The sequence below is a fragment of the Protopterus annectens genome, chromosome 13.part0 (genome assembly GCF_019279795.1).
Source record: "Protopterus annectens isolate FY-2018-M chromosome 13.part0, PAN1.0, whole genome shotgun sequence".
NCBI lineage: Eukaryota > Metazoa > Chordata > Ceratodontiformes > Protopteridae > Protopterus > Protopterus annectens.
Genome location: NC_056747.1, coordinates 1,127,166,144 through 1,127,185,675, shown reverse-complemented (window position 1 = coordinate 1,127,185,675; position 19,532 = coordinate 1,127,166,144). Strand labels below are relative to the sequence as shown.

Genomic DNA, 19,532 nt, shown 5'->3' with positions numbered 1-19,532 from the left:
ACCTGAGTGGGGAATAGTATCGAAGGCTTTGGCCAGGTCAAGGTAGGCGGTGTGCACCATCTTCCCCTCGTCCATGGCTTTTGGTGACCGTCTCAAAGTCTATCAAATTTAACAGGCATCACCTCCCCTTAACGAAACCAAACTGTGTGGGATAGAATGTTTGGAGGTTGCCAATGTCCTTAATGAGGTCCACGATAATCCGCTCCATGAACTTGCAGATTAGGCTAGTTAGGCTGATGGATCTATAAATTTCATGGATTCTTTTGGAGAGGGAGGACCATGGCTGTACTCCACTCAGCTGGGACGAAGTTGGTCCTCAAGCTTTGTTTGAATAGGGTGTCTAATGGTGCTGCAACTTCCTGTCAGAGTTCAAGTAGGATGCAGCCTGGGATGTTATCCGGTCCCAAGGAGGCTACATTTTTTGCCTTTGAGAGGGCAGTAATGACTTGCTCCCTAGAGACAATAGGAGAGGGGCAGCTTGTTTTCATGAACCTGTCAGACAGCAGGTTGGCTATATCTACATAGTCTGTGTATGTGGTGTCCTTGACCCCCAGTTCTGAGCAGATCTGAGTACTTCCTTTGAGACTGTGGACATATGTGAAGGCGGCCTTACGACTGTCTTTAGTAGATGTGGCCAGTTTGGTCCCTAAATTTGCTTTGGAAGATTTCACAAGTGCTCTTATTTGCTTGTTCAGGGTAAGGAGAAACTGCTTCCAATTGGGCACCTGCTCCTTCTTGGTCCTGGACAGCAATTTTTTTTCCTTTTATTATAGAAGTTCATTTCCTGCAGAAGTCCACCAGACAGGTTTACTTTCCCTTGAGGAGGAGGATTTTGTCCTGTTGGGTATTCCGAATTCCATGCTGCTATATAAATGCTCGTATTACTTTCCCTTGAGGAGGATTTTGTCCTGTTGGGTATTCCGAATTCCATGCTGCTATATAAATGCTCGTATTGTATTTTCGTGTAGGTTTGGACATACATGCCAGTTCCTATGAAGGGGGAGGGGGCAGGGGTTGTGAAGCTGTTTATACCTTCCCTCAGGAGGCTGTAATCTTTTTTGGAGAAGTTTTTTTGTTTGACCCTAGCTGGAGGAGGGGTCAGGGAGATGGTGGCCACTTTGTGGGAGGAGGACACTAGGGATTCAGAAATGTTACTCATGTTGGTCGATGGAGTGGGCATCTTGAGTAAATGTTGGGGGTCTGTAGCTAGCTATGATTTGAATAGGGATCTTGTCAATGGTTAACTGCACCTGGAGCATCTCCTGTGTGTCATACTGTTACATCAGACTGGAGATGCGCATCTCTTATATACATATATATATTGCCAACTCCGCCTCCTTTTGCTTTGCTGCCCATGGTTTGGGGGTCTGAATGTATAGGATGAGTATATGGCTGGAGTGCACTCCGCAGCTTTGAACCAGGTTTCTATGACTGCACAAATGTTAGCATCTTCCAGGGTTAAGAGTGCTTGCAATGATGCAGTCTCATGTTTAGACTCCTAGCAGTTTGCAGCATGACCTTTAAATTTGCATTTTGATTAAATTTTCATGTTGGCAGTTTTGACCTCATGGCATTGCCTAAAAAAAAAGGTACTATGGGGGAGTCAAGAACCTTTACCAGGAGTCTAAAGCCCAAGGGAGACTGATGAAGGCCATCTCCAGCAAAGCATCATGGTTTATCAATCGTGTCTTCCCAGGCTGTCTGGTATTTGGATCCTCTTGGAATGACACCAGAAACTAAGCCAACTGTTAAAGTCAATCATTTTCCGTTTGTATTGAGGCATCATTCTGGGTGATGGTAGAATGCTGCTTAAGGCTAGGAACATAGCTGCCTGGGACACATTCAGCAAGCTTAATCATGTCTCTCTTCATATGGTCCAGGGAGGTAGGTCTCAAGTCATTCATGCTAACTATGACAAGAGTCATAACAGTACCTGTTGACAGACTTGAGTGCATGGGTGATATGGTGGATTCTGGCACCTGACAAACCAACCATGACTTTCTCCTTTATCCAGCCTGGTGAGGGGCATATCTGTGTGCCTCACAGTGGAGTCTCCTATGATTAATATGTTGGGTTTATGTTTAGGCCTTCGTGGCTTTAAGACAGGTGTGTGGACTATGTGTGGTGGGCAGTGGAATTCAAATGTGTTTTTGCCTTGGATGTCTCTTATTTGGGTATGTTGTTGTCGAGGACCTCCGCATATGTAGGTGTGTTTTGTAGGTGTGGTGTTTATGCTGACAACCTCTCCAGTGCTAGATATACTACAGGCTTGTGAGGGAGAGAGCACTGACTCTAGGTGGTGGTGGTAGTAGTAGTAGGTTGTCCGTGTACATGAGGCAGTTGCTTAGTCTCAAAAACCCCATATCAACCAGACTATCAGGAGAAAACTTGGGAAATTGTCCATCCATATGTCAGAAACTGAGGGAGAGAGGCCAGAGACGGCAAAGAGGGTAAAGGGTGGAAGGTCCAGCAGTAGTACTACTAGGTGATCACAAGTGCTACCAAGGGAAAATTTGTAGCTGGAATACCGCACAAAAGGTTAAAAACAGTGCAGCTGCAGCAAACCTGTATCCAGACTGTGCTACTCAATTTAAGCGTTAAAAACACAGTAACTCTCTCAAGCACAGATTAACCACTTACACAAAAAAAACAGAACTACAGTATGAAAAAAATAGTTAAAAAACAGTAATGAAATGCATTTAATCAGCAAATTGCTTTAAAACAGTGCAAATGTGATAAATTAGCTCACAATCAACAGTAAACTGCTCAAATAAAGCAGCAATTCAGCTATCCATTCTCAACCCCCTTTCCCATTTTGAACATGGGGTCGGGGTGTCACTTCAGCAGTGACAATCTTGAGACAAGGTTTACACTGATAGCCCTGCCGCAGTAGTTCATTCGTACCAATCACTCTCACGCGCACACCCACCTACGGCCAATTTAGAGTGTCCACTCCCACTCCAACTACTGCAAGTTTCTGGAATGTGGGAGGAAATGGGCACACCCGGAGGAAACCCACGTGACCACAGGAAGGACATATGGACTCCAACACAGAAGGCACCCCAACTGAGAATCAAACCGAAGAACCTCTTGCTGTGAGGTGACACCGCTAACCGCTGCACCACCACGGCCACCCTGTCATCAATTCTCAAGGCTACTGACAAGCAGTAACAAATGTGGCAAACTAAATGCAGTTGAGCACCTAAGCACAAGCAGCAAAATGTAGTAAGAGGCACAATATTTTTTTTAAGTAGAAAGTGAGGAGACAAAAGATAATTCAAGGTTAAGAAGCTAATGGGGTGGGCCTTCACAACTGATCTCACTGTACTCAGTAGAATGTGCTGATTTGGGGTTGTGTGGCTTCCAAGAAGCTAGGTAGGCTCATGCACAGTCACAGAAGTACTTGTACAGAATCTCACCACACAAACACCCACTTCTCTCAGTTCCTGGGTACAGCCATAGCAATGATATTCTGGATAAAGTATTCACAGATTAAAATGTTTGCAGAAGGCTATTCTACACAAATTAAATCTGATGTTATGTCACTAGTACATGCTCCTAAAAAATAAAACATTACACACTGAGGTAAAGCTGAACAGAAATAAATTAGTCAAAAATACAGTACAGTGCTGCTGCTATGTACTGTATTTTTCAGTTCTGAAGAACACCGGTATATCATAAATGGGCAAAAATAAAATGTGGGAGTGAGTGGATAATGTACACGTTAAGCACAGTGGAGCAGTCACAGTATTTTACCCATCACTTGTAAAACAGTTGTCAAGAATGAATTCCGGTTCCTGGCTCTGTAGTTTATACAGGGATAAAGTTATTATAACCAAGATAACCACAGTTAATTGCGTTAGAGTGCTGAAATAGAAGAATGCCTACAGAGTGAGCAACCAGGAGTGGCTTGCTCATCCTTGAGAAAACAGTGGTTTTGGACTGATCAATCTCTAACAGTTTTGACCAGCCAATCGCAATAATGAAGTGGAGGCTTTTACAGCCCCAAAAAAACAAGGCCAAAGAGACTAAGCAAGTCTTCCTAAGCTGTGAGAACTGCCTTCTTTAGGCATGTGGGTGGAAGCACGCGCACAGAGGATGTAGGATGCTACTCAGTGACACAAGTTAGACGCAAGGCATTGAGTTAAGCTTTTGACAGAAATGCCCTTGGTGGTGGGATGCTAGGATCAACCTCCATGTTTACTTGGATGATGACTCTCCAGTTGATGCTCACCTTCATGTTGAGGAGTCTCCCTCCTAATACAGCAAAACAAATGCAATCATGTGCTCATCAGGAAGAGAGGTAAACGCAGAAAAAAAAAAAAAGATTTTTGCAATTATATAGATTATATTCCATTAAACACGGCGGGGAAACAGTGAAAGTAGTAGCAAGCAACTGCTAAACTTGCAAAACAAATATAGCATAGGGATCTCACCTATCCCAGGGTATACAGAGCTCCTCCCCCAGTTGAGCAAAAAGGCACAAGTAGAGGAACCCCTTGTCAATATTTCATCTACATGTACACCTTAGGAGTTTGGACAGATTTGTAGTCCTATCCAGTTCTCTAAAAATTGAGAGAATGGGTGCACTATGTACATGCACCCACCACAGTTTTCACTACAGACACCAATTAGGATCACCACTTGTGAAGATGCCCATTTTTAAGCAACTAACTTAACCACCACATGGCTTCCTTCACTGGTTCAACCCAGCATTCTCTGAAAAAACTGCACACAAAGATGTTCCAAACTATAAATCAAACTTCACTACTCCAGCAAAACCACTTTCAGCAGAACCTCAAGTTCAGTGCACAAGAATCCAAAGCTAACTTCACACAAGACAGAAGCGGAAAACTTCATGACACCCATGCAGATGGGCAATAGAGGTATGACTGCTGAATCCTTCACAAATGCACTTTATAAGCACTTGCACGAGTGTATGGATCGTGCAATCCCTAACAGAAACAAGATGCTATCCTACAAAAAAAGGAAGCCAATCTGGTGATCCCCTGCCATAAACTCTACAACCTAAGAAACTATTGCAAGAGTGTAAAATCCCATGATTGGAGGAACTCCCTGGTCAGCCTCAGTAAAAAGCAGACATCCCTCAAAATCCTCCAAAGCTAGTTACGAAAACAAAATTGCCACGGATTCTAAAGACAACCACAAAGCATCCTAAAGCTGTGTCAAGAATCTCAATGGCAACACTCAGATCTGCTCCGAGTTACAGCACAATGGCACTAAACATACAGAACTGATATTGCCATCATCCTGGCAAATGGCACTTTACCCCCCCCCCCTCTCACCCCCTAAAAGGCCCATCTTTAAACCAGAAGAATACAAAGTTCCTGTAATCACGGCTGCACAGGTAAAAACCACACTCTCCAAAGCCAAGAACACAGTGTCCATGGGACCAGACAACATCCCAGGCTGCGTTCTACACAAACTACAGAATGAACTGGCACCCAACCTAAGTACCATGTTCAATCATAGCCTCACCTCGGGCTTTGTGCTCAATAAATGGCACACAGCAACAACTATCCCACTCCACAAAGAGGGAGCCACCACGGACCCTGGGAACTACTGCCCCATTAGCCTGACTAGCCTGGTCTGCAAGGCTATGGAATGCATCATGGAACTTATAAACAATGACATTTGTAATCTCCAAACTCTGGACCCCACCCAGTTCGGGTTTGGCAAAGGCAGATCATGTCTCCTAAACCTGACAGACTTCTATGAAACTGTCACCAAAGCCGTAGATGAGGTTAAGGTGGTTCACACAGCCTATCTAGGCCTTGCCAAGGCTTTCAACACCACCTCCCACTCTGGAATTATAGATAAAGTCACTAAACTAGGTTAAAATCAGTGCGTCATAAGATGGGTTGCCAACTGGCTCACTGCCAGAACCCGCAATGAAAGTAGCAGACTCCAAATCAGACTTCAGACCAGCGACAAGTGGAGTACCACAGGGATCAGTCCTGGATCCTCTCCTGTTCGGTATCTACTTCTCAGAAATACAGGCTAACACAGAAGGTCTTTGGCTAACAAAGTTTGCAGATGACTGCAAACTAGGAGCCATAATCGAAACTCCTAATGATGTGGACATCCTACAAAAGGGCCTCACCGAGAGATGCCTGGTGTCAAAGCCATGGCCTCAAGCTCAATGCAAAAAAGTGGAGTTGTCATCCCTTTTGGTAAAAACTCTGTACCCATGAACCACATAGTCGGTAGTCTACTTAAGTGCGATAGGAGACCTTGGGACACAAGTGGACAGTAGTCTCTCCTTTGATAATCCCATCACCACAGTAGTCAGGAAATCCTATGTGGCACACCATCACAAAAGGTTTCTCATCCAGGAAAAAAGAAGGTTATTGTTCTGCTCTACTTGTCACTCATTAGACCCATTAGAGTACAACACCCCTTTGGTAAGTACCTCAAGACATCTACAACTAAAAAGGCAGCAGAAATACCTCACAAAGTGGATTACCAGCCTCAAACAGATGCCCTACACAGACAAGTCTCAAAAAACTCCAGCTTTAGTCCGTCGCATATCGCCTACTCAGAGGTGATCTCTGCCTAACATACAAAGCTATGTCAAACCCAGTGCTGTTGGACATGCTCCACTTAAAGAAATCCCAATCCCTTCGAGCTACAACCTCTAGGTACCTAAACCTAAACTTATTTTTAAAATCGTTTTTTTCTTAAAAACTTGCATTTTATCTGTCTCTGGCCTAGCACTCAAGTGTGGGGTCATTTACTGCACTGTTCTAACTTGTTGATACTTGTGAACCTCTGCTTTCCTTAAAAAAAACAAAAACAAAAAAAATCTTGTTTTCCCCCCACTTTTCTGAGATTTAAAAAAGTTCAGTTACAGATTTGCTGTTCTGAACTGTTTGTACGTTTCTTGGAGGCCATTGTTTGCTTGGGCTAATGGGAAGTCTGTGTTCATCAGTGGCAGTGATGAACATTGAGCACCTGCCTGCCCCTGTGGGATTGGTTACTGCCTTGAAACTGTAGTTTTATTGGCCATTTTGGGTCAATTCCAAACTCCTTGATCTCCCTCTCTTAAAACCCTCTTTTGCAGGGTTTTGCGCGTTTTTGCGCATAGCACATCGGGCAGCGCCGCCTAATTGGGTTTAAACTATTCCTGGCTCCACAAAGTCTGCTCTTCACTTTTTCCCTTAGAACTGCTCTATCTCTCAAATTAAACACCATATTCTCATTCAAAGGCCCCTCACTGGTCCAAATAAGTAATCTTACAAGTTAGCACTAATAAACCATAAGCACTACTTACTCTTATGCTCTCTACGATTACCTTGTCCCCTATTGGTCCGTTTTAATTCAGTTCCCTATATTACTCTAGCATGTCCAAAGGTCAGTCAATGGTTTCCTCTCCAGTCCAGCTGGTGAATCTGGGAATTTTGAGGCAATGTTACAACTGTCTCATGTACACAGACAACCCTCTCCTCCTCCAAACAGGTTCAAATATATGCGAGAGATGCAACCATATAGCCAAACTGGAGGCTGAGCGCTCTCATCTCAAAACTGGTGTAACCAGGAGGAGAAGGTAACCTCACACAACACAATTCCAGTATCACATAGTCCCACCACAACAGCAAACCAAACACATAAAAACACAAAAACCTACTCGGAGGCTCTAAATAAAAATCTACCTAAGCAGACAGCTCCAAAGCAGACATCCAAGCAAACGCTACCCCAAAACAAAACACGTACAACACATAGCACACAAAGTCAGTGTGCCAAGCAGTCACAGCTCTTAAGGCTGAATAACACACCTGATACTCTTGTAATAAGTGACTATTGTCAGACACACTGACGTCCCGCTCACCATGCTGAATAAAGAGAAGGTCGCAGTGAGCTGCCTGTCGGGCGCTAGGATCAGGCACAACGCAAGCACTCAGGTCACTCCAAAGCAAATACAAATATGGCTCAGTCGTTGTACATGCTGGCGTGAATGACCGGAGACATACCTCCCTCGACTACATGGAGAGACAGAGGAGCTCTCTGATCATGTAGCCCAGGCCAGTATGACCCTGACCTTGAGCAGCATCTTACCCTCACTTAGAATGATGCCACAGTATAAATACAAAATGATCGATTTTAACAACTGGTTAAAATTTTGGTGTCATTCAAAGGGGATCCAGTGTCTGTCAGCCTGGGATGACATGCTCGACCCACGTTGCTTCGCTAGGGACTGCTTGCACCCGTCACCCCTGGGCTTTCGGATATTGGCAAAGGCTCTTGCCACCCCCATAGTGCCTTTTTTAGGCAAGGCTCAAAAGTCAAACCCACCTCCATAGACAGCACAAGGAACAAGAAACTAAAGGTAATGCGGCTAAACGCCAGAAGTCTTAACCTCAAGATGCACACACTCTAAGCTCTCCTCAGTATGGAGAACATGGATATCTGTGCAGTGACAGAAACCTGGTTCAAGGCTCCAGAGAGCACCACAGCACTACCAGGTTATACCTCATATCATGCTTTTCGGCCCCAAAACCCAGACAGAACCACAAAAGGAGGGGGAGTTTCCATATTTATCAAGGATATCCACACCTCCAGGTTAGTGGCATTGCACGAAGTATCGGAGACCATCCATGTGCAACTGGCAGTGGGGCAAGACTGCTTTTCAGTTTATAGTATCCTACAGACCACCCTCTCAGTCAGGAATCCCACTCTGCTTTCCTGAACACACTGGAGAACATGAAGATCTCTCCGAACACCATTATATTGGGCGACTTCAACTACGCAAACAGACTGGGAGCATTACTCAAGCCCCAGCACCCTAGCCCAAAGGTTCCAGGAATTTATAAACTCAAATGCTATGGAACTAGTCACCACTCCCACAAGAGGGGAAAACATACTAGACCTGATCATTACCAACATGGGGACCCTATGCTCCATACCAGAATTATATCCCTCATTGGTAAGATCAGACCATAAATTAAACTTCACTGGATATCCACATCCCAACCCCACCCCCAGCCCAGAAAACCAGAGTGAAAAACTTCTCAAAAGCGAACTTCACACTTCTCAAAACCGAAGTGGAATCCTTCAAGGCCCCAGGGCCAGTGGAAACTATGGCCCAAACTGCAGAATCCTATAAACGCATTCTACGGACATCTCCAGGAATGAATGGATCATGCTATCCCAAACAAAATCAAGACCCAATCATCCAAAGGCATAAATAAACTGTACAACAGGAGGAGGAAGCTACTACATGATAGAGCAAAATCCCTAAAAGGGAAGGCATCTCTGATCAGTACTAGCAAAAAATTAAGATCCCTCATAAAATCCTCCAAGGCCAGCTTCGAGAGAAAACTTGCACAGGACACTAAAGACCATCATAAGGCTTTTTTCAGTTATGTTAGGAACCTAGGATGCAACTCCCAGACTTGTTCTGAGTTGATTCTAAACGACAAAAAATACACTGAATCCACAGACATCGCCAATATCCTGGCAGACAGGTTCAGTGCAAACTTCTCCACCCCCTCCCCCCCAAAAGAGCAAGTATCTATCCCGGCAAAGTGCAGCCTCCCCAAACATCTCTGATGCTCAGGTGAAGGCCGCCCCAAAAGCAAAAAACACTGCTTCCATGGGACCAGATGGCGTCCCGGGTTGCGTCCTACATGAACTCCAAGAAGAACTAATCCCTCAAGTAAAACTGCTGTACAATCTCAGCCTCACTACAGGATATGTGCCCAAAGAATGGCGTACAGCAACAGTGGTCCCACTCCACAAAGGTGGCGCCTCTACGGACCCTGGAAACTATCGCCCCATAAGCCTGACTAGCCTAGTCTGCAAGGCTATGGAAGGATCATGGAACTCAAACAAAGACATTGGGGACCTACATACATTAGATCCTACCCAATTTGGCTTCAAGGGCAGATCCTGCCTTTTGAACCTGGTCGACTTCTTCGAAACAGTCACCAAGGCCATAGATGAAGGGAAGGTAGTCCACACAGCCTATCTGGACCTCGCATAGGCATCTGACACAATACCCCACTCTGGCATCCTAGACGAGCTATCCAGCCTAAATATAAACCCCTATGTCACAAGATGGGTCGCAAACTGGCTTAAAGGCAGAACCCACAGAGTCAGAGTTGCTGGAGCCATGTCAGACTCGAAACCGGTCACAAGTGGCGTCCCACAAGGTTCTGTCCTGGGACCTCTCTTGTTCGGTATTTACTTTTCTGAGGTACAAGCCAACGTGGGAGGACTATGGCTCACCAAGTTCGCAGATGACTGCAAACTGGGCACCATAATCAACTCTCCAGCTGACACAAACATACTTAAAAAAGGTCTCGCAGAGACAGATAACTGGTGCCAGAGCCATGGTCTAAAGCTAAATGCCAAAAAATGTATAGTCATACCCTTTGGCAAAAACAATGTGCCCACAAATTACCACATAGATGGTAACCCATTAAGTACAGAGAAAGTAATTCGGGATCTGGGGACCCAAGTTGATAGCAATCTCTCCTTTGACAACCACATTGCCAAAGTGGTTAGAAAGACCTTCTACATAGCCCACCTCATCATGAAAAAATTCACATCTAGATCAAGAGAGGTAATCGTTCCCCTTTATTCATCCCTCATCAGGCCCATCATAGAATACAATGCCCCCTTTGGGATGTGCCTTACCCGACACCTGCAGCAATTAGAAAGACCCCAAAAGTACCTCACCAGGAGGATCAAGGGACTCAGATGCCATATGCTGCTCGGTTAAAAAAACTCCAGCTCTACTCAGTTGCATACCGCCTACTTCGAGGCGATCTATGCCTGACATATAAAGCTATGTCCAACCCAGAATTAATGGACATGCTCCACCTCAGTAAATCTAAATCCCTTAGAGCCACGCGCTCGAGGGACTTGAACCAGCACAGAAATAAATAGGACATGCTGGTGGGACAGATTCATAACCCAGAGGCTCCCTTCGCTCTGGAATAGAATTCCAATTCATGTTAGGCAGAGCACCTCACAGACTCTTCAAGAAGAATCTTGATGAGTGGATGGGGGATCGTAGGTTTGTCCCGGGGATTACTTCCATGTCACTATTAGACAGAGGCACAGTAAACTAAACTTTAAAAAGGGCAAAGTATACTCAAATCAAGGGGTGGCATAAGCCAAACACAATCGGGCTAGGCTTATAAATGCCCCAGGGTAGATAGCCTAGTATGAACCTATGAACCTATAAACCTTGTCACCACAATAAACAGAACATGCTAGAGGGATAGATTCCTGTCCCAGAGACTTCCCACACTCTGGAACAAATTTCCTATCTATATCAAACAAAGCTCCTCATTAGCATGCCATGAAAAATCTTGATGACTGGAGATGATTCACCCCGGGGATCACTTTTGTGGCTCTGCTACACAGGGGCACAGGAAAATAATTTTCTTGGGCGGCGAAAACCAGAGTACCTTTTTGACTAGGCTTATATAGGCCCTCGGGCCAATAGCTTAGTACCTACCTATGAACAAAACTCCTTTTATTTGGAAAAACACGGTTACATTCTTCTTGCAGGAAGACTGGCCGCATGAGCAGCAATAGCTACTCCCATCATCTCTCTAGATCCTATACAGAAGGAATAGAAACAGTCCAAGTACTTCTGCATCACTAAGTGCGACACAAGTGGCTTCCCCAGTGACAAAACTAATTATTCTTATTCTAACTAGAGGAAGTCTGCTTAAATAAATAGCTCTGTGACCAGTTTTCCAAACAAGTACAACAAAAAAGGTAAAGAAAAAGGAAACTTACATTGTTCTTCATCACCTTTTCTAGGAGTTCTTTTCCTCTAGTGATCTGCACCTAAGAAATGTAAAATGTCAGACTTTGTACACAAACAAATGAAAATTTTCAAACACTACCCAAGAGTCACCACTGGATATTTGCAACCTCAGTTCCAGCATTGTGCTCAGACGGTTAGGTATAAATCTACTTTAACTCTAGCATTGCTAACCTTTAGTACACACACACACACACACACACACACACACACACACACACACACACACACACACACACACACACACGTGAATAGAACTTTCCCAGGCTACCTTTAAATTTGCTGAAGTAAGAGAAGCAGTCTTTCCTCCATTCCTAGCTTTCTGGCTAACAGGATAAATATGGATGCAATCCACCAACAGACCTCTCACTACCCAAAGTGAAGGACGAAGTGGCAGTCAAAGACCAACTACTCCAAGCAGATTATGCCAAGTGCATAACTTGGTATTCTCCTTGAGCAAATACAGGTCTTAATTAACCTTTATAACAGGAGTCATGAGTCAACCTCTGCTGTAACTGGCCTATGGAAACATAGCCTCACTGCATTTCAGAAGGACCTGGAAATCCGAGTTTGTAGCATTTTGCACAAGTAATGAGGGGAGGACACCCTGCAACTGCATAGACTGAAAAAAGCTCCAGAAGTACAGACAAGTCTTTGTACAAAGAGGTTTAGGTAAATCAACCAATTCCCAACTGCTGGTAAATAAATGATAAACTATCTGGGCGGTTGGCTGTCAAATTGATGATTTACTTCTTGCACTACCAGTTTCTGTGGTGCTGCGGTAGCGTTGTCACCTCACAGTAAGACGTTGTCCTGTTCGATTCTCCACTAGAGCGTATTCTGTGTGAAGACATGCGTGAATGGGCGTACCTTCATTGAAGGTTGTGCGTCAGAGCTGGCAACTTGGTACGTAAAAATCTACTGCCAATCATTAGCGGACCGGAGTTCCGCTGGAAAGACACAACTACAGTTTCTGAAAGGTTAAACAAAAACAAAATCTACTACTTTTCCTGAAGTCTTTAGTCCTGTGCACATAGTACCTAAACATATTGACATTCTGTATCAGACTCTCTACTACTGCAGAGTACAGAAAGCTCGAAATAATTTCTTCTAATGTGAATTTCTTCTAATGTGAATATTGGCCTGTGTCCATTTCTTACTCAGTACCAGATGTTCTATCTGGAGTGGAGGGAGGAGCTGCCCTGAAGGCAGTTATTTAGGCAGCAGGGGGAGTACTGTGTGCTCTCACTAACATCTTAGCAATCAGGGCATTTGGATAGCATGCAAACCCCATTACCACGATAGCCCCGCTGTGCTTTCTCTTTTAGCGTGCACACTCCCATGTGGTCACAATGAAGACCGTCGTCCATCTGTGGCTTGAAAAGCCAAATATTCATCTAGAGCCCAGCACTCTGCATACGAACCACTCCTCCAAGAGTGCAAATACAGCCAGCTCCATCTCTCCCTGCCCCCTAGGACAGAGCTACCCATCCTCCCCATCAGTGCTGTCCAGCATTAAAGACTCCAAAATCAAACAAGGTTACTTGGGCAATAGGTACAGCTTTAACTCACTTCCTCCAGTGCTGGCCAGAAGCTCAAAGGATTGGTTTGTGGCTTCCTGTGAAAGGCCAGACAACAAGAGCCAACACGCAAAGTTTACAAATCAACACATACCTCCGGAGGACTGCACAGCCACACTAATCTTTTTCCATTGTGAAATGTTAACTCTGCTGAGGATAGCAGCTCAAATGGAGAAATGCTGAGAGAGACTCTAAAGCAAAGTGCAGATCCCATGGAGAGAAGGCAGGTCTTTGACATGAAGGGAAGAAGAAATACACCCCTTAAGAAGACCTTGCACACAAACTGAAGATGACAAATTCTGCCCTGCATGGAAGTCAGACATAAAACCATATGCACTATACTTTTAAATATACAGTTAAGGTATTTTATAAGGAGACAGTTAAACCCTTTGGAAACTACTAACAATGGATTAGTAGTGTTACCTTGTGGACCAAAAAGATAACCTCTTCTATTTGTCTCCATATATTTTCTGAGAAGGCGGCTTTTTGGACAAAATCACCACCGCGATGAGCGAAAGTGGAATAACCAGGCTGTCTTACAGTGCAAAGATTGAAGTGCAAACAAGTACAACAGCATTCCTGAATAGCAGCAGGTTCCACTAGCATTTTCATAAAAAGGAATGGAAGATTTACTTTGCTTTATACGACTTTTTCTGTAGGAGCTTTAGCAGAAGATATGGAGAAAAGCATAAAGCAATCCCAGAGATCCCAGGTAGATGGTACAGGCCTGATAAGTAGCATGTGCTGAATTAGCAGCAGAGGTGATGGAGAAGCCATGCAGAGCAGGATGGGAGTAAGCAACACAAATCTGCTTTCCTATCGGTGTGGGGGGGGGGGTCTGAATCAGTGCTTGGCTAACAGTAGTACGAGTGTAGAGACACAGTTGTTTGAGTATGCATGGCTCCCCAATGTATTCAGTACTGCATCATGTTGCTAGAGTTAGCAAATATGGTCACATACATGTGCCTTCTACAAACACAACTGCACAAACCACACATCACCAAGGAGGAAGTAAATGGGTTGGAAGCTTCACAACCACCACCAGACTCCCACTTCCCACGGAAAAGAATGGGATGTTTCCCACAAAGAGTAAGACAGAAATGGGCCAGAAAGCTCTCATCATTGGCCAGTGAATGAATGTAATTTGCTTACAGGATCTGTTTGGCTACCAGCTCCTTACAAAAAGGGTCAATTAGATGTTTACTGATGGTGAGGAGTAAACAAGCAAAGCAATCCTTGGGCTAATGTATCCATGCTCTGTTTGGGTAGAGGGGAAAAAAAAAAAATTGAAATCTCCGGCATTGGGCAGTGTTCATAGATGCAGACAGGGAATCTCCATTTCTGAGTGGCCACTTGTGGTCTACCAGAAAAAGGTGGCCAAAACCATCTACAAACATTTGGCTAAACCAGCAACATGTACAGCAGCCAGAAAAGTGGGTCAAGACTAGCCACTTCTATACTCTGCTTCTCTGAACAATGGGTATTATCTTGTTCTGCCATGCTTGCTGACGTACCACACTAAAGCTACACAAGTCCTGGAAGAAAGGGCTTCCTGGAGACAAGCAGAGTTAGCTAGATTACTCATCTTCAAAACAAGCGCGTTAAGGATGACCGTCCACATCCCTGAACATCTGCCCAGTGAAACACCTCCACCTAGAGCAAAGGAATGCACTGTCAGGACGACAACAAAGGGGCTATCTTAAAGATGGTTGCGCAGCTCGTCACTAAGGCAGGTTACTGCAACACACAGAGACAATTTTGACTAACTGCTTTTAAGAAATCCTGCGCTAGCACCAAGAGAGGTAGAGCATCTGCCGTTGAATTCATACACAACTCCAGCATGTGGCATCAAAAAAGCGTGGTTTTCATGAGCCCCAGAGGGTAGAAATGCTTTAATGAGACGAAGGAAACGGCCGTTCCCCAAAATGCTTAGCATTCAAATCAAGGGCAGGCAACACTGGGCTGGTATCAATACTGATGGTGGTTCTGAACCAGAAACATTAGTGTTGTGGAACATTTTGTGACAGTTTGGGATGCAAAGTTAATGAAGCTAAGGCAATAGCAGTAAATTATGTAACCACACAAGAACTGGTTCAGCAATATCCATATTTATGGGGACATGATAAAAGTATTTAGCAGTATGGATTAAAATGATTCTGGTGTGGTAAAGGATATATGGGAAGAAACTAAACAAAAGATAATACAAAAAAAAGTGAAAATGGAAGCCTTGTTACAGGGATATGGATAGTAAGATACAAGCATTCAAAATGTTTAGTCCCTTCAGTCTTGCACACACATCAGGCATATTTGTATAAATCAGAGGAGAAGCTGTGGATAACAATAAAGAACTGAAAAACTTAATCTGGGAGGGGAAAGACGGCAAGAGTCAAGTGAGCTGGTTCTTCCAGAAGAACAGGGTAGACTGGGATTACCCAATACGAAGGGGTATTTCAGAACTATGCAGTTAAGGTTTCTATACAGAGCACAAGAAAGAGTTGTGCACTTACCATAATTTGGCATCTGTGCTATCCAGTGTCACTCACAGATGGGTCTTGGATCCAACCTCAGATCCAAGCCGGCAACTTTCTCAGACAAATACAGAGTTCAAGCTCCTCCTCTCCCATAATCCCTTGCTACCATCTACCTCTCCCATAATCCCTTGCTACCATCTAACCTTCAGATACAATTTGCTAAATTAGTGGAAACACGAACACCTGCATTAGAAGGGCAAAAGTATTGTAGCTTAATACAAAGCAAACCAGCCTCATCAGAACCCCCAGAAGGAAGGAGGGTGGGAATGTGATGATGACCGACTACACTGGATAGCACAGATGCAAAGTTATGGCAAGTACATAACTATCTGATGCTATCCAAGTCATTATTCATCATAAATGGGTAACAGCCCCCAGCTACTATGTATCCAGGGTGGCCTCAAGGAAGAATAAGCCGGATCACGGAAGAACCAAGGAAGTCCTGTGCCTGGACAGCAAATCCAATTTATAATGCGCAGTGAAAGTATGTGGATTAGACCAAGGTCACCACAGCACAAATTTCATCACTGGAAAGCCTAGACAAAAATGCAGAGGATGTTGCAACAGACCTAATAGAATGAGCCTTAACTGGTCTGTGTAACTAAATGCCTACTGGCATAAAAGAAATACAACTAGCAATCCACCTGGAAATAGTCACTTTGGAAACTGTTTCACCCCTCCTGTTCAGAGAAGGCTAGAAAGAGCTGGTCCGACGACTGCCTAAATTCCCCAGTCCTTTTTAAATAAAAAACTAATTGCCTGTGAAGGTCCAAACAATGCAAAATATATTCTCCCTTATTACAATAGTTAGGTAAGAAAACGGGTAGCTGAATCAATCAACTGACCTCAGAAGCTAATCTCAATCATTTTTGGAAGAAAGGATGTGTTCTAAGGGACACTCTGTCCTTATGAAAAGTCATGAATGGATGTTTAATGCACAGAGCCTGAAGTTCCAAGACCCTATTGGCCAAAGCCATTTTCTAGGAGAGGAATTTAATATCACATGAACCATCTGGTTCAAAAGATTTTTGATCCAGAGACTGCAGCACCAAGGTCGAATCCCATGGTGGGGATGGATCCTTAAGAGGCCCAAGAAGAAATACTCCTTTCGGAAAGGCTCTACATAATTTGGAAGAAGTAGGCTCATCATTAAATATGATCAGACATGGAAGCCCAACTGCAAACTCACCCCATCCTGAAAAAGTGTGTGTGTGGGGGGGCAAAATTTCAGGAATAGGAGCCAAAGGAGGATCTAGATTTCATTTGTCCAAAATGGAAAATCCTCTCCATTTACTAGAATGCACATTTTGTGTGGATTATTTCAAGACAAAATAATGTCTTTCACCAGGGAAAGAAGTTTAGACTGCAAAAGAATTACTGGAAGTGGAGAACCCATGCGGTTAGGTTAGACAAAGGGTCAGGAGATTGGGAAGTGGAAGCCTCCAAGGATGGGAAACTAGATCCGGAGCAGGATCTAGTATCCAAGGAGGATACTTGAAATGAGACATTAGGGAGGAGAACCATGCCCGACGAGACCAGAAAGGGGCAAGGAGGATGAGAGGGGTCTTCAGGAGACAAGCTTTCTGAAGAAATTTGGGAATCACGGGAATGGGAGGATAAGCATACAGGAGACCCAGGGGCCAATCACGGACTACAGTGTCCATTGGGGGACTCCCCTCTTGGGGGGTAATCCAGGCAAAGTAATTGCAGCATTTGTGGTTGACTGAAGACTAAGATCACAGCAAGGCTGACCCCAATGGTCAAAGATTTGTTCCATCACAGATTCAGGGACCACTCATGAGGACTCAAGATGGACCTGCTGAGTATCAGCTAACTCGTTGCAAGTTCCAAAAAGAAAGCACCTGGAGGACGTCACCATTCCCACACTCGCATGGCCTCTCTGCACAGAGGATAAAACAGCGTTTCCCCTTGCTTGCTGATGCATCAAACAGCCATGCTCCCATTTGAATTGCAATGGTCTCCAGTGGAAGGCAATCCTGAAAGACTTGCAACGATAGGACTGCTCTCATCTCTAGCACATTCATGTGCAATTTGGTCTCTGAGGGGGACCACGCATCTTGGACTGTCCTGAAAATGCCCCCACCACAGGGAGGAGTATGTGGTCACTGTGGCCTTGGGAGGAGGAAGACAAAATGGCCCGAGAGTGAAGCCACCAAGTAAAGGGATTCCTGCACACCTGGGTCAACTTTATGGCCATGGACATGGGTTAGGACAGAATGGACCACTAGGGTCCACTGGAGAACTCTATTGATAATTATAGCAACGGGCAGATTTTTACATGGCCAAAATTAAACTTATTCGGCCACTGAAATAGATAAGAAAGGTGCATCCGTTTTAAATAAACCTCCTAATTCAATGGATATGCTTGATATTAGTGCACCTTTAAATGCTAAACAGGATACTGCACAGACTCATCTAAATGATTTTCAACAAAATAAAGTAATGGCAGAGTCGACCAATGAAAATGAACCTATGTCAGCTGGCATATGCCTACAACCAATAAAGAACTCTAAACCTACATAGGCGGTTTTTCCAACCAGGACAAGCAGTTGTACACCCAAATCTACCAGAACAAGTTGTAGTGAAGAAACGAGAACACTCCAGAGGCTGCTCTGTATAGAGAAAGCGAGGAAGGAGTCGGATCAACTTCAGAATACAAAAGCATCTGCAAAAGATACTGTAATCAATTTTATCAATTTATCCAGGATTGAACTTAACCAATCTGATTTTTCATTGCTCAATGAAGGGTTGAAATTTACTCCTTCAGCAGTTGATGGCCTCAGTAGTAGGGTCTATATTAGGACATCGAAGTTTCAAAACTTCGAATGTTCTAGTATCAAACCCTATTCAGCGAATGCTAAAAATAGCGAAGCCACACAAAACAGAATTCTTTCCTAGGGAAAGAATTTAGTTGTCCATTTGTCGCTTCGCTATTTTCAGTGCTGTGGTAGAAAGTTATAGGTCGGGTTCAGGTATGGGCGTGAGGGTTAGGTTGGGGTAGGTGAATTAAGATTAGGGAGCGGGTAAGGTGAGTGTGCGATAGTGACTGACCTTAGGGTTAGGGTTGGGTTAAGTAAATAGCTAGTGGTGTGTGTAGGGTTTTATGAAGTGTGTGTGTGTGTGTGTGTGTGTGTGTGTGTGTGTGTGTGTGTGTGTGTGTGTGTGTATTTTGGTGTGCTTGTGTTGTGTGTATGTTTGTCGGAAAAGCAAATTTTTTCCCTGGGAAAAAATTTGCTATGACTGTTAGTTTCTGGTGCTTCGATCGAATGGGTTCGATATTATAACATTCGAAGTTGTAAAACTTCGATGTTATAATATAGACCCCTGTAGTATATTAACGCGTAACCTAGATTTAAAACGAGTGCAATGCAAGATAATGTAAATGCTTAAGGACATTTATACCAGACAGTCATCCTGTGGTTATTACCTTTTATAACTTGAGAAACAGATTAGAGAAGCGTAGAGAAGTTGTTTCAAGACATTATTTAATCTTTCTATTGTTGAATGTGCTTCTTTAAAACGTTTAGAAATGAATGAGATTATTATAAAAGAAGCCGATAAAGGTGGTGCTATTATAATTATGGACAGAACAATGTA

General features: G+C 43.9%; 1 protein-coding gene across 6 annotated transcripts in view; it reads right to left on the bottom strand.

Annotated features, from left to right (window-relative positions):
• DBF4B (DBF4 zinc finger B) overlaps positions 1-19,532 on the bottom strand; it is a 235,744-nt gene that overhangs the window by 98,415 nt on the left and 117,797 nt on the right. For all 6 annotated transcript variants that reach the window (XM_044055101.1, XM_044055098.1, XM_044055096.1 and 3 more), the window contains one exon: positions 11,776-11,826. In XM_044055101.1, the coding sequence (XP_043911036.1) occupies positions 11,776-11,826 (51 nt within the window). The remainder of the gene's footprint in view (positions 1-11,775; positions 11,827-19,532) is intronic.